The sequence below is a fragment of the Callorhinus ursinus genome, unplaced genomic scaffold (assembly GCF_003265705.2).
Source record: "Callorhinus ursinus isolate GAN/ISIS: 27379988/994484 unplaced genomic scaffold, GSC_fseal_2.0 scaffold68, whole genome shotgun sequence".
NCBI lineage: Eukaryota > Metazoa > Chordata > Mammalia > Carnivora > Otariidae > Callorhinus > Callorhinus ursinus.
Genome location: NW_027397130.1, coordinates 1464977 through 1479907, shown reverse-complemented (window position 1 = coordinate 1479907; position 14931 = coordinate 1464977). Strand labels below are relative to the sequence as shown.

The 14931-nt window shown below is 67.6% G+C and overlaps 1 protein-coding gene across 2 annotated transcripts in view; it reads left to right on the top strand.

The window, feature by feature from the left end:
- The window catches only part of BAHCC1 (BAH domain and coiled-coil containing 1), a 58767-nt gene that overhangs the window by 36681 nt on the left and 7155 nt on the right, over positions 1-14931 (top strand). For both annotated transcript variants that reach the window (XM_073886103.1, XM_073886102.1), the window contains exons 4-17: positions 126-1865; positions 2200-2308; positions 2630-2835; positions 3003-3161; positions 3362-3534; positions 3664-3994; positions 4536-5363; positions 9134-9333; positions 9460-9596; positions 9957-10085; positions 12102-12219; positions 12984-13279; positions 14029-14207; positions 14299-14600. In XM_073886103.1, the coding sequence (XP_073742204.1) occupies positions 126-1865; positions 2200-2308; positions 2630-2835; positions 3003-3161; positions 3362-3534; positions 3664-3994; positions 4536-5363; positions 9134-9333; positions 9460-9596; positions 9957-10085; positions 12102-12219; positions 12984-13279; positions 14029-14207; positions 14299-14600 (4907 nt within the window). The remainder of the gene's footprint in view (positions 1-125; positions 1866-2199; positions 2309-2629; positions 2836-3002; positions 3162-3361; positions 3535-3663; positions 3995-4535; positions 5364-9133; positions 9334-9459; positions 9597-9956; positions 10086-12101; positions 12220-12983; positions 13280-14028; positions 14208-14298; positions 14601-14931) is intronic.

Here is a 14931-nt window from a genome sequence, read left to right as displayed (position 1 = left end):
TGGTAGCCGCAGGTTGCTGCCAGCTGGTGCCGGTGGAGAGGCTCCTGGGGCGTGTGTCTCGGGGAGTCTGACCTCTCCAGCCCCTGCCCGGCCCTCCCAGTGACCTTGGTTCTCTTGGCATGCAGATAACTTCTACCTGCCCCCCCAGCCCACCCTCCTGCCTGCCAACCACAACTTCCCCGGCGTGGCCCGGGCCGCCCCCGGCCACCCCATCGGCTCCTGCAGCCGTGACCGAGGCGAGGCCGGCCCCCTGCAGAAGGGTGCCAAGGAGTTCGACCGCTTCCTCCTGGGCAGAGAGAAGGCCGGCAAGGCGGCAGAGGGCAAGGAGCGGCCGGCAGTCGAGGAGGAGGGCGGCAAGGATCGGCACAAGCTGGTGCTGCCCGGGCCGGCGGACAGCCACTGCAAGGAGAGCGGCGTCGCGCCCCGCGGCGCCTGCGAGGGCCGCCCCAAGCACCTCGCCTCCTGCCTCCTCAACACCAAGGTGCTCAACGGCGAGATGGGCAAGGCCGCTCTGGCCAGCTGTGCAGGTGGCATGCTGGTGCGGCCCGGCACGGGAGTCGCGGCCTCGGGGCGCTGCACCAAGGAGCCGGCGGGCCCCGCAGAGCCCGGGCCGGCCTTCAGCGAGTGCCTGGAGAGGCGGCAGATGCTGCACCATGCTGTGGCCTACACCGTGCCGTCCGGCCTGCCCGCTGGGCCGCCCCCGCCCCTCAGCACGGCCGCCGGCTCCTTCCCCTGCTTGCAGCTGCACGCCGGCCCGGACGGGCTCTGCCCGCTGCAGGACAAAGTCCCCCGAGACCTGAAGGCCAGCGGGCCCACCTTCGTGCCTTCCGTGGGACACCTGGCTGAGAAGAGCCGTCCCTTCCAGGCCGCCGAGGCCTGTGCCGTGGCAGGTGAGGGCAAAGACCGGCACCTCGATGGTGCCTCGGCCCCTGAACATGCTGTGCCCTACGGGGTCTCCTATGCCCACCTGAAGGCCGAGGGCAAAGGCGAGCGGCGGCCTGGGGGCTTCGAGGCTGCGCTCAACCCCCGGCTCAAGGGCCTCGAGTATCTCAACAGCACAGGCCCCGAGACCCCCTTTTCTGGGCTCCCCAAAGGTGGTCTGGACAAAAGTGGCTACTTCGAGCTGCCCGCGCACTCACAGGACTGTGCCCGGCCAAGTCACCAGGACCCACTGGGTGGGAAGGTCACCCAGGCCTGCTGCACTTTAGATAAGACCGCCGGCAAGGAGACCCCTTCAGGTCCCCCTGGGGCCCAGAAGGTGGCCCGGATACGGCATCAGCAGCACTTGGTGACCCCCGAGGTGGACCCAGGGGGCAGCGGGGCCGAAGCCAAGCGCAAGTCCCTGGAGCTGGCCTCTCTGGGCTATGGCGGGCCCCACCTGCCCCCGTGGAGCATCCAGTCGGGCCAGGGCACCGCCATGGCCATTGGCGAGGAGCGCAAGGGTGGCACCTATCTGGACCCCTTTAGCGGCAGCCTGCAGCAGGCCGCCCTCCTGCCCCAGGACCTGCCCACCCCGCCTGACGAGGTCTCAGCCATGAAGAACCTGCTCAAGTACAGCAACCAAGCCCTGGTCGTTGGCCAGAAGGCGCCCTTCGTGGGTCTGGGCGGCCTCAAGGCCAGCTGTGCCCAGCAGGATATGAAGTTCCCAGCCTCCAAGGGCCCAGCCCAGGCCCCCAGCGAGGCCGAGAGGCCCGACTGTGCCCGAAGCCGGGAGCACGACACCCCGCACAGTGACGTGGAAGTGAGGCAGCCACCCGTGGGCATCGCGGTGGCCCTGTCCCGGCAGAAGGACACGGTGAGCCGGCCAGAGATGGCCTACGGCGCCAACGCTGGGCGGCAGGGCCGGGCAGCCCCTGCCTTCAAAGGTAGGCCCCTTGGTGGGGAGGGAGGCAGGGAGTGGGCTGACCTGCCCTCATGTACCCGTCCGAAGCTTACCCGGGACGGGCCCTGGGCTCTCCCACTGTCCCCTCCCCGTGTCTGCAGTCTCGTCCCTCACAGGGCTGACCAGCCCGCCCCCATCCCTCGAGGCCACCAGCTCCCCACACCTGCCTTTGGCAGGACCCCTGGGGCCCACAAGGCAGGAGACCCTCCTTTGGTTTGACGGGCCTCTTGGCTCGGAGCGGGGTCCCTGCTTGCTTTAGCCGCTGGCTCCCCAGCCACCCCGACCCTTGACCTTTCTGCCGTCTCCTACCCATGCAGCAGGTGGCGCGCCCCGCGCCACCCACGCACTGGACCTGGAGGCCGAGGAGGAAAGGGCACGGCTGTCTGAGGACCGCCTGGGGCTCGCCGGCCGGGAGCTGCTGCTGCAGTAAGAACAGGACTTCGGCCACTGGGCGGGAGCCAGGCCACGGCTCTGGGATAGAGTGGCCTGACGTGGGCCGGGCGACACACTCCCCCCGCCCCCGGGCTTTGCATGGGTTGCTGCCTGTGTCGGGGGTGGGGGGAAGCTCTGCTCACTTTCCCGCCACTGTCAGGGCCACGGCCGGGATGGACGCCCCGATCCTGAGGCCCACCTGATCCTGGGGTGTCCCTGTGCCCCTCCAAGGTTGATGTCGACAGGATGGGGTGGAAGAGCTGGGTGGGTGGCCGGCGGCTGTGCTGAGCCCCCACTACCCCCGGTGACCCTTAGGGACAAGGACCGCCTGGAGTTCTCCCGGATCCACCCGGCGGGTGGCTGCCCCGGAGACCTGGCCCCTCATCTTGTGATCGGCAGCGGTTCCTCCCTGCCGAGCAGTCAGCTGGGCGGGGACCCGGCCTCCCACCCGCACCCTGCCCACCCGCCCTGGCTGCCCCGCACCCGCAGCCCCTCCCTGTGGATGGGGGGACATTCCTACGGTCAGTGCTCCGAGGGCAGGCAGGGGGGGCAGCCAGCGGGCTTGACGGGCAGGGCTGGCCTGGGGCTGAGCGGCCCTCGGCCCGGTGCGGGAGGCCCCAGAGCGCGGGGCCCGGCCGGCCTGGGCTCCCCACTCCACTCTGCCTTACTGCCTTACTTGTGTCCCCAGGCCTTGGGCACCCCGCCCTGCACCAGAACCTGCCCCCAGGCTTCCCCACCTCTGTGCCCGGCTCTGTGCCCTCTGTGTTCCCCCTCTCCCAGGACAGCCCTGCCCAGCTCGTCATCCTGCCCTCTGAGCCCGCACCCCACACCGCCCCCCACGCGCTCGGTAAGAGCCTCTTGGGCAGGCTGCTTATACGTGGGGGTGTCGGAAGTGGGTCCGAGGAAGGGAGCAGCCCATGGGGGGATGGGGCAGCAGGGAGCAGGCGAGAGGTAGATGAGCTGTCGGTGAGGGGGGCTCGGGGGGCTGGGGCACAGCCCGCATCCCGTCCTCGCCGGGTCTCATGGCTCCTCTGGCCCTGCCCACAGCTGACGTCATGGACCAGGCCTCCCTGTGGCCCCCCATGTATGGGGGCCGGGGCCCCGCCCCCCACGTGCAGCACCCAGGCCAGCTACCTGTGTACTCCCGGTCCCAGCTCCTACGGCAGCAAGAGCTCTATGCCTTGCAGCAGAAGCAGCAACCACGGGCGGCCCCCGTCCAGGTACCTGCCCCAGGCCTCACCCCGCAGGGACCCAGTGCTGCGCTCCTTCCCTCCCTCTGCCCCAGCCTGGCCTGGCCCCTGGAACCCCCCCATGGGATGGTGCCCTGAGCCTCTCCCTCGCCCTGACAGCGGAAGCCCGAGGACCATCACCTGGAGCTGGAGGAGCCTGCCCAGGAGAAGACCCTGAAGTCCACCCACAAGCCAGTTGCCTTAACCCCCACAGCCAAGGGCACCCCCTCACCGGCCACCGTAGGCCCTGTCAAGCTGTCACCTTGCTGCCACTCGCCTACCCCAAAGCCCCCCACCAGCTGCCCCACCACACCACCACGTCCCAGCGCCCCGTGCACTTTATCCGTCTGCCCCTCGGGCAGCCCCGGGCCTGGCTCCAAGCGGCCCGGCTCCGAGGGCAAGAGTGGGGAGGGCCGGCGGCCCGGAGCCGATCTCAGCACGTTGGAACCAGGTGAGAGTGGGCGGCGCTGGGCTGGCCATGGCCCGCCCCTTCCACGCAGAGGCCTTTTCCCACTTCTGGGCGTGCAAGCTGGACTGAGGGGGCTGCCCTCGTTGGGCACCTGCAGGGGTGCCCTCACATACCCAGGCCCCCTGGTAGGGCCCAGGGCTCTGTTACTTGGCTTGTGCTCTTTCCTTCTCTGTCCACTGTCCCTCCATGGGGGAAGCACTCAGGGTCCCCACCGTCTCCTCCCCAGTCCCTGGCAGACGAGGCAGGACAAGGGTTGAGCTCTGTTGGCCGGCAATGGGGGCCACCAGTGACAGAGCGCCTGGCCTGTGGGACCGGTTCCCGGCCCTGAATCTGGGTCTCAGTCCCCCTCCGTGTGACGTGTCCCCCGTTCCTGTCTCACCTGCTTCGAAGGCAGAGGCAGAGGGCTGGCGGGGGACCCTTCCTCCTAGGTGTGAGTCAGGGATCTAAGGCCACCCTGTCCCCGTCCAGAGCAGGGTCCCCCATACCCCTGTTGCCCCTCCTGACGACACCTGTTCTTTCACAGACCTGCCTCCTGGATACACCTGCCGGGCGGCCAGCCCCGCCTTCTCCCTGTCCCCCAGCGTGCACCCTCCTGACCTCTCGGACCCCAAAACTATGCAAACTGCAGCCCCCAGGGTCCAGCCTGAGCCAGCGAGGACGTTCCCGCCCGGGGAGCTGCCCCCGCGAAGCCCCCAGAGCCCACAGGAGCCGGGGTTGCCCTCAGGGGCCAGGGAGGCCACCCAGGACCTTGCTGCCACCCCCCACCCTGCCGAGCGGGGACCCCTGGGGAAGGCAGCAGACCCCAGCCCACTGGAGGGGCTTCGAGAACTGCGATGTGGGGCCCTCCTCGAGGGAGGGGGCCCCGAGGCCACTGGCCAGGCTCATTCTACTCAGGGAGGGGCTGCAGAGGAGGGGGCCACGGCGGAGGGGGGTGGGGAAGCAGGGCCAGGGCGCTCATCAGGGGCGGGCCCCCAGGCCCTGCAGCAGCAGAGAGGCCCAGACGCCCTCGATGAGGCCAGACCAGGCAAGCAGCAGGCCCCCAGGGAAGCAAGGCCGGAGGAGGGGGCTGAGTATCAGGAGGACAAGCCGGAGGAGGAAGAGGGCCAGGGGTCAACTTTCAAGAACAGCCACCTGCCCAGGGCGCTCCTGGGCCTGGATGCCCTGGTGGCAGCCACCATCGACCTGGGGGACCTGCCAGGCATCAGCCCGCTGGACCCGCAGCTTGCCGCTGCCCCGGGGCCCCCATGCACAGCCCCTTCACCCTGTAGCTCAGGGATTCATGGAATTGCCCTGCTCAGCGAGCTGGCTGACCTGGAGATCCAGCAGCAGAGGAGGGAGCCGGCCTTGCAAGGTGAGCACCGCCCCACCCTCCGTGAGCCCTCTGGGGCCCCAGGGCAGCTGGCCAGACTGTGGGCTTCGGCTCGGCTGTCCCACAGTGGGGCCCCCGCAGCTGCCTTCCACCCTCCCCGGCCCTGTCCGTGGCCCTGTTGGCTGGGGGCAGGGCCCTCGGCTTCAGAGGGGTGGCCTCTAGGGCAGCACCTCCCGTTGTCGCGATGTTCACAGGGCCCTGTGGGGACTCACAGGTGTCCTTCAAGGATGTCAAGGCCGTCGGGATGAGGTGGCAAACGGGGAAAGGTTGGGCTCCCCTCTGTAGGCATCCAGCCCTGACCTGCTCCCACCCAGGCCCAGGGGAGGTGGCCTGAGGCCAATCAGACAGTCCTCGGACCTCCAACCCACATGTCCCCTGCAGTTTCACCAGGGCTGGGGGCTGGGGTGCCGGTCCTTCCTGCCCCGGGGCTGACCTGCAGGTGGAATTGCTCCTGGGCTCCCAGCGCCCAGAAGAGCCCCCGGGCTCAGGCATAGGGTCTGGCGCTAGCCCACGGTGAGCCCTGGACCAGAGCCTGTGGGGACCCCACACAGGCCAGAAGACCCTCCTCCCTGCCCAAGCAATAACCCTAGAGCGGCCCCCGAGGAGACCCCCGCCCGGGGGGAGCACCCCCAGCCAGGCATTGTGCTCATGATACTTATAGAAAGAACCCAACAAAGTTCTCTTGGCTTGCCCACTTGTTTTCCTGGTGCGTGAAGCCCTCCGCTGCCCGCCTCCGGCACCCCGTGTGCTGTTTGGAGGTGAAGCAAGTGTCCTCGCGGAGCTTATTTCCCCAGAGCCTCTGTGTCACTCTCCTGTCCTCCTAGATGGTCCTGGCGCTGTGCCGAGGGCAGCGTGCTGGGGAACCCCTCCACGTGGGCTCTCCGCTGGACCCGGAGGAGGGCCTCACTTAGGGCTGGGGGCTGCAGGGTGAGGCCCCTCACCCTGGTCAGGGCCAGGGCCGCCTGGAGCCACCACGTGAGCGTGGCTGGCACAGAGTGTGACGAGCGGATGCCGGGCGCCGTGTGTGGCCACCCAGTCTGTGCATGAGAATGCCTGCTGGACCGGTGCCCATTCACTGAAGGAACGCTCCATGTAGACCACGTGTGTCCCCGTGTGGGCGCTGCAGCTGCGGCCCAGGCCAGGCGCCATGGTGTGTGGACCAAGGGAGATGCCGTGGCCAGGTCTCCACTCCAGCCTCCCCTCCTGGAGCCCCCCGACCCCCCCCCCCCCCCTCCTGGAGTCCCCAGCCCCCCACCCTCCCCTCCTGGAGCCCCCAGGCCCCCACCCTCCCCGCCTGGAGCCCCCAGGTCCCCACCCACCCCTTTGTCCCAGTTAATTGGCTTGTCTGCACACTCGGATCCAGAGCTGTTCCCTATGAGCTCAGTGACTACCTTGCCTGAAACGTATTAGGAGATCAGCTGTGTTCTCAGATGAGCAGGAAGATTCACAGAGGTTGAAAATGGAAGAAGTATGTCCCAGGAAGCAGGGACCAAGAGGGACAGCAGAGCCTCCTGCCCCCTCTTCCCCAGAAGGGACCCCGTGAACTCCCCCTAGGCCAGGCATGGTGTTTGGTGAAAGGCCCCAGGAGCCCCCTGGAAAGTGGGGGTAAGGAGGTAGCCAGGTTGGCAGCTGGGCTGTGGTGGGGCAGGGGCTCAAAACCCAAGCCATTGGCTCATGGTCACCCTCACTAGCCCCACCCAGCAGGCCTCAGCTGCAGGACACTTGGCCTGCCCCCACCTGGGCTCAGGTCGAGGGAACTCGGCGGGTAGGCTGTCTGGCCCCCAGACCTCTATACCAGATGCAGGGACTTGGGCCCCAGGCAGAGCCTGGGGGCAGGAAAGGGGATTGGTAGTCAGACCCTGTGTCTGTCTGGCCTTGGATGGTGAGGTCTGCACGCAGGGGCCCAGCCCTGAGGCACCCAGAACATTCCCACCCTTGGAGGAGCCACCTGAGCCTCCCATCCACCCTGGAATTTTGGGAAGTCCAGGCCCTGTCCCTCCTGGAGTGTGGCTGCTGCCTTCTTCCTGAGTGGCCTGAAACCAGGCAATGGGCTGACCCAAGATCCCACCCTGCCCCTAGACCCCACTTTGAACGGGTCTGCTGACCTCCACACCCCCCACCCCTGCTGGCTGACCCTCACCCCTGCCCTGTCTGACAGCTCCCACCTGTCTGAAGGACTGTGGCAGGAAGCCTGAGCCTCCACCCTCATCTGTGTCCACAGAGCTGTGGCTGGTCTGGATAGCCTGGCCCGGGCCTTTCCAGGGCCCGGAGTTGGAGACACCCCCGAGGCATGGGCTGGGGCTGTTCCCATCTCTCTCCACAGCCCCTGGGACTAGAGAAGCACGCAGTGTGTTGCTGGAAGCCGAGAAGAGCCCTCCCCAGCCCATCTCCCCGCGCCCACCACCCTCCCCCAGGCTCAGCCGTGGGACGCGTCTCAGCACGCCTAGTCTGAGGGGTGGGGGGGGCGGCGTGGAGGAGCTGCTTGGCCACCACAGTGACCCCGGCAGATGGGACACCGTGTGGAACTTCTAGCTGAAATAGGGCTTCGGGATAGCCCTGCCCTGGCTGCTGGGGGTGGGGGGGGACACCCTCAGCCTCCCACTTGCTCCCGCGGCCCGGCCATCGCTCGACCTGGTGTCCAGAGGTTTACGCTCCTGGCACCTGCCTTGCTGATCTGTCCCGTTGCTGAGGCTCGCTCTCCCTGCGGCGCCGTGGCCGTGGCCGTGGCCGTGGCCAGGCACTTCCCCTGTGCACGTAATAAGTATCTCACAAGGGGTGCGTGAAGCAGGGTGATGTCCCTGCCCTACGTGCATCCTCCCCCGCATTTATCTGTTGGTGTCTGTGTGACTCGTGGGGTCTTGCTCTCTTTGACTGGCTGTCATTGGCCACTCTTCACGGTTTACTTTGATGGTGGAAATGTGTCAGATTGGGCCCCCTCAGCTGGCCCCTGTGGGCACCGACGTGTCCCCGCCCCTGTTGGACACCTCCTGGCTCACTACACTCCTCCCCTGCCCCTGGAACCAGCCGTTTCTCCGAGGAGCCCGGTTCCTGTCCTGGGAGGATGGCATTAGAAGCCAAGTTCAGGGTGTTAGGGGTGCTCATTGCAACTGGGGTATTGCTGCTCCCCAGCCCTCTCGGAGGGCAGAGCGGGATGTTCTGAAAATCACCACTGCCCACTGGCCGCTTCCGTCTCAGGGTTCCCGTCTGGCTGCACGGGGCTCCTCCTGGCTGGTCCTCCTGGGATCAGCCTGCCCCTGCTGGCCTGACTCCCTGTCTCTGCCACCACCCCGCCCTGTCCTGAGTCTCGGCTCCAGGCCTCTCCCCTGGACGGATGCTGCCCTCCTCTGGCTCAGCTCTGACCCTGCACTGAGCCATTCGTCTCACCCCACTTTTCATGGGGCACAAACACATGGGCACTTTCTGTGTGAAGCATAATAAGCCACGTCCTTTAGCACCTAAATTGTTTAGGCTCTCCCTGTAGGTCTGTGCCATTCCAACTGGCCTGGCCCACAGTAGCCAAGAGAGATGTCCCCAGCCACGTCCCTGGAGCTGAGGCAGGGTGCTGTGTGCCTGCCCCGTGCCCATCTCGCCGTTCCCAGCCACCTCACCCCGGTGCTTGGTCCTTGTGTTTTGGGGAGCTGGGCAGCCTGGAGGGTCTGGGCCATACTGAGAGGCAGGCTGACATCAAGAGCCTCTCCGAGGGGCAGGGTGTGCCCAGCATCTGCACACACCGACCCTCGTGTCCCCTGCAGAGGGAGAGGACGTGCTGGCTTTCGACCTGCGGCGCCTGGCCACGCTGGCCTCAGCCTGGTCCCTGGTGGAGGCCGCCGGCCTGGACAGCCCCTCCGCCACCGCCCAGCCCCCAGCTGCCGACCCCTGCAGGGCTCCCACGCTGACACCCCGCATGCAGATCCTGCAGCGCAAGGACACCTGGACCCCCAAGACCAAGCCTGTGAGTGGGGGGCCCTGGTCACCCCCCAGGGCTATAACCCCAGGGGACCTCCGAGCACCCCCCCCCGGCCGCCCCCATCGTGGGGCCCGAGCCAGGCTCACGGGCTCCTGTGCCCCTGCCCCCCAGGTCTGCCCCTTGAAGGCCGCCATCGACCGGCTGGACACGCAGGAGGTGGAGATGCGCGTGCGGCTGGCGGACCTGCAGCGGCGCTATAAGGAGAAGCAGCGGGAGCTGGTGCGCCTGCAGCGCAGGCATGACCACGAGTACGGCCCGGGCCAACGGCGGGGCGGGCCATGCTGCCGCAAGGGCCAGGGAGCTACCTGTGGCCCAGGCGCCAGGGCAGGGGGTACAGCCCAGGGCCACTGCCTCAAGGTCAGGGAGCCGCCCGTGGGTGCCACACTGGGCTGGAGCTGGGGTCTGGGATGGCCTCCAGACGCAGTGGGAGGATGAGGTGCTGGCCCAGAGAAACCAGCCCTCGCCTGAGGGCCAAGCTCCCCAGGCCGGGCCTTGGGAGGGGCTGCCCTGCCCCCACAGCCCTCCGAGAGCCCGTGCCCTCTGCTGGACCCCCGTCAGGGAGTCAGGGTGGGCGCCAGCCTCTGACAGTACCCCCCTGCGGCCTCCAGGAGAGAGGAGAGCTCGCGCAGCCCCGCACGGCGAGGGCCTGGCCGGCCGAGGAAGCGCAAGTACTCCAGCCTGCTGCCCACTCTGCGTCCTGGGGGCCAGCTCCCCAGGGGCGACAGCAAGAAAGTCAAGTAAGTCCCGGGTGTGCGGGCCGCCACAGGACGCCTCGGGCCGGGGTGGGGCCGGGGTGCCCTCGACGCCCCTCTCTGCGCCCCTCGCCCCCCCGGCGCCCCCTTCACAACTGCCCCAAAGACCCAGCACTTCCCTCCCAGAACTCCAGGCATGATGAGCGTCCAGGGGACAGAGCCTCCTGCAGACGTCCCCTTCCCGATGCTCACAGTTTCCTCTCGGAAGCCACGGCAGGCCTGGAGCGTGGCCACACCAGGTCCACACCCCTGGCCGTGGCCTCGCCCCCTCGGAACAGCCTCTCGATCCGCACTGTCTGACTTGGTCGGTCACGCTGCCGGCGCCGTGTTATTATCCATTACCCGCCCGGCGCACTCGTTGGCACGCTCCCGGCCCAGGCATAATTGTCCTTCTCGGCTACAAATTGCCTCTCCCGGCAGACCTATTTGCATAAATCCAACGAGCTCCTGCAAACGTGATTGGCGAGCGCGTGTGCGCACTGCATCAATCCTGATGATTTGGTAATAATAGTTAAATCGGCACTAAATGGTTTCTTCAATTAAGACAGAGGCAAAAAATTAATCTCAGGGCTTTATGTCACAAAACATTAGCAAATGCAGAGAAGGTTACGGGGAGGGGGAGTCCGCCCCGCCTGTGGGCGGTGGTCAGACGCGGCCACCTGGCTGGGGACCTCCCCAAGCCCTCCCGCCCCTGCCCAGGTGCCACCCAGCAGGGGACCCCCAGGGTTTCCCTTTGCAAACCAGCCAAGGCCGTCGGGGCCACTGGCCAAGGCGGAGCCCACTGGGGCCAGGGTCTGGCCAGTGGCCCTGTCAGGGAGTCCTGGCGAGGCCGCCCCCTGCTTCCCTGGGGCCCACATGGCCCCAAGCGCCCCCCGCCTGGAAGCCCCATCCTGCTACTTGCACGCAGCCACTTTCTCGGCTGTGGCCCACGAAGCCGGGCCCTGGTTAGAGGGTAGAGGGCACGGAGTCCAGGACCCTCCCTTCCCAAGGCCTGGGGCTCCTGCCTGAATCTTGGGCTTCCGCCCTCTCTCCACCCCACTGTGGGGCCTTGCCCGGCCGTGGGGACTGGGCAGGACGCAGAAGGTCAGGCGCAGAGTGGAGGGAGGGCGTCGTGCCTGCATAGCCAGCTTCCCGCCTGGCCGCCTCGCTGGGCTGCCCCAAAGCCGGGGCCCTCAGCCTCCATCTGTGACTCGTTTTCGTGAACACCATGTGGGTGACAGGCCCAGCCCCACAGGCATCCACGCTCTTGGCCCCACACCTATGAGGCACAGGGATGCTGAGACTTGGTGTCAGCAGCTTTCCGGACTGTCTGGGACCTGGGCCGTGGAGTGCAGGGTCCCCTCCCTCCAGACCTGGAATTAAGGACAGGGTGTGAGCCCAGCAGTTGGGGTCCCTGGAGGCTGGGAGGCTGAGCCTGGACATGAGTTCCTCTGGCCACTGGACCCTGTCCTCTTCCTGGCAGTGGCAGAGCAAGAGGGAGGGGACCTGGCCCTCAGGAGCCTCTCTAGCACCTCTCTGTTCCTAACTCTGGGACAGCTGGCCTTGGCACTCACCAAGGGCCAGGCCTGGGACCCGTGTGGCCCCACCCCAGCTTTGCAGGGAGCCACGGTAGTTACTGTACCCATATTCCAGGTGTGAAGACTGAGGCCACAGCTTGGTCACATAGTGGTCCAGCTGGCCACAGAGCCCTGGCTCCTGAGCTTTGGGCTGCCCCTCCCCGGTTAGCAAGCAGAGGCCCTGTCTGGGAAGCAGGTGCCGGGCGGGGAGGGCGGTGGGGGGCTCAGCACTGGCTTGGCCGCCCCGGGCCACCCAGCAGCCATGCATGTGCTGTGAGGGGCCTGGCACAGGAAGACAGCCTTGTCCAGGAAGAAGCAGAGCCTGCGGGGGCTCAGGGGGCGGGGTCTCTTGGCTGCCACCACAGGGCCCATGGCGGGGAATGGGGCCAGGGTGCCGAGGTATGCTTGCATCTGGCCCCTGCCCACCTGCACCCCATGCCCCCAGGGCAGTGCGGTCCAGCCTGAGCCTGCTGTGTGCTGAGCTGCGGGGCGGGGATGAGCCCCCGAAGAAGCGGAACCGGCTGGAGTCCGGCGTCTATGTGGGCCTGCAGCCAGCCTCTGTGGTGAGCACTGCAGCAGCCTCGCCCCAGGCTCGGGGGCTCGGGGGTGCAGGGTGTCGGGCAGACTGCAGCAGGCCACACGCCTGCCCCGTGCCAACCCCCAGCTGGGATCCCCCTGCTCAGATGAGGAAACCGAGGCCCGGGGAGCTCCAGGTAGCTCACGGCAGAGGCTGGCCCCCAAACCCGCAGGTGTGGCTGGGGCTGGTGATGCGCCCCCTGCCTCAGCGTGCTCCAGCAAAAAGAAAAAGAACACATGCTACTGTGGGTTCCAGAAAGACTCCAGCAGTGAGGGCCCGTGCTGTCCCTGGTGCCAGGTGCACCCCCTTGCGTAGTGGGCGGCCTCCCTGGGGGCGGGCTTTCTCACACTGCCACAGCCCACTCCTTCTGGGTGCAGGGGGCACCTCCTCCCCCCCACCCCGCATTCCAGGGCTCTGGGAGGGACAGGTGAGAGGCAGGGCTGAATGTCTTGCCACTTTGCCTGTCCCTCCCAGAGCAGACCCCTGGGCCTGTGGTCTCCCTCCCCCGAGCCTGAGTCCCGTGGGCAGTCTGCGGGTGCTGAGGACTGGGGGATGGGATGGGCCACAGGCTGGGCTCCAGTGGGCAAGCCCCGTGTCCCAGGGCCAGGCGCCCCCTTGGCCCCTTCAGAGGACAGGACCCGAGGAGGTGCCACTGTGAGCCGATGTTGGCAGAGGGCAGGCTGAGGGCGGCAGGGCCGTGGCTCGGGGTGGGGGCCCTGATGACTGCCGCTCCTGCCTGCTCGTTCGCAGGACAAGGTTCGGTGCAAGAAGAGCAGTGGGCAGGGCGAGCTGGCGTCCGCCGTGGCCCACAAGGTGGCCCAGCTGAAACCGAAGGTCAAGAGCAAGGGGCTGCCTGCTGGCCTCAGCCCCTTCAGGCGGAAGGAGCCTGCTCCGGGGGGACGCATCCGGAAGAAGCTGTCCCGAGCCAAGGGCACCAAGGTGCCGGGGGCAGCCCGGCACACACAGTCGGAGGACGGTGGCGCCAGCAGGGAGACACCCAAGTTCCCGGGCCAGGCAGCGGTGGCCACGGCGCAGGAGGCAGGCAAGTGGTTGGTGTGAGTGCCCCAGCCAGAACCTCAGCCGCAGTCCCTCGGGGTCTGGGGGAGAGGGCTGACGGGCTGAGACGGCCATCAGAGCCAGGTCAGGGCTCCTGGAGGGCACCAGACCCACTGCAGCCGCTGGGGAAGGAGCCCCCGCCCCACGGCTGAGCCCAGTGGCTCTCTGCAGGGCCACGGGGAAAGAAGACCCTGGACGCATCCTGGAAGGGGGGCTAAGAATGGCCCTTCTGCCCGCTGTAGGCTGCTTTCCTGCAGTGTCCGGCCGGCCTGACCTGGAGGGTTATCAGGCCCCCAGCAAACCCTTACGTCCAGAAACAGGCGCCTGGGAAAATAGATGCTTCCTCCCCGCCAGGCCTTGCCCACCCCCACCAAGTTCTCGCCTGAGAAAGAACAAAGGGAGGGGAAGAGGAAGCAGGAAGCAGGAGGGCAGTAAGGGGAAGGGGCTGTCCTGGGGAGGGGGATCCCCAGGCCCAAAGGCGGACGCCCCGCTGCCCAGGGCACAAGAAAGGAAAACAGGCAAGAAGAGGAAGGTCAGAGAGGGGCCCCTCCCCTCCCCATCCTGGACGCCTGGCCCAGGTGCCTGACCCCTAAAGTAGCCCCAAGGCGACAGTGACAGCCCCCCCCCACGGCCCCCCAACGTAGCCACGTGCGCACAGACGGTCGGCTCCCCCAGCCCCACCCCGGCGTGGTGCTGCCCCAGCGCCGAGTCATCTGGACCCTCTGCCTCCCCCAGGCAGTGGCTATGACAGTGAGAACTGCAAGAGGTTCTTGGGTACAGAGGCACCCCCCAAGGAGCCCGGGCTGGTGCTACACACGGGGGCCAGCGTGGCCGTGCTGGGGCCCTCACCCTCTTCCGTGGTCAAGATGGAGGCCAACCAGAAGGCCAAGAAGAAGAAGGAGAGGCAGGGCTTGCTAGGTAACCCGGAGGCAAGGGCGGGCCAGGGGTCAGCCTGCTGGTGGGGGTCGCAGCATCAGGGACCCCTGTGACAGCCGCCTTTCCCCCACAGGGGCCTGCCGCCTGTCCAGCCCAGAGAGCGAGGTCAAGGTCAAGAGGCGCACGGTGAAGGCCAAGGTGGGCACCAAGCTGGAGCGGGCCCCAGGGCGCAGGCCCCCGGGCGCACCAGGCAAAAAGAAAGCCAAGGGCAAGGCCAAAGGCAGCCTGCGGGCAGACCCGGGGGCCACCCCCAGCAGGGACACCCTCTTCAGCCCCGCCCGGGCCTTCACCTGCCGTGAGGAGGGCAGCAAGCTGGCCAGCGAGCGTCTCAAAAGAGCCACACGCAAGAGCACAATCCTCCAGCCGGGACTGCGGGTGAGGGTCAGCGGGCGCCGCGGGCTCCTGGGCACCCTGATGGAGCCCTTCTGGGCTCGGCGGGTGGGCACCAGATGCCAAAGGAGCCCTCACCCCACCCTCTCTCCCTGCTCATTATGGCCTCCCCCGGGTCAGTGCACACCACACCCCTGGACTCACAGTTGGGGTCAGCGTGCCCCATCCCTGGACTCACACTCGGGGTCAGCATGCATCACACCCCTGGACTCACACTCAGGGTCAGCCTGACTCATACCCCTGGACTCATACTTGGGGTCAGCCTGACTCACACCCCTGGACTCACACTCGGGGTCAGCGTGCATCACACCCCTGG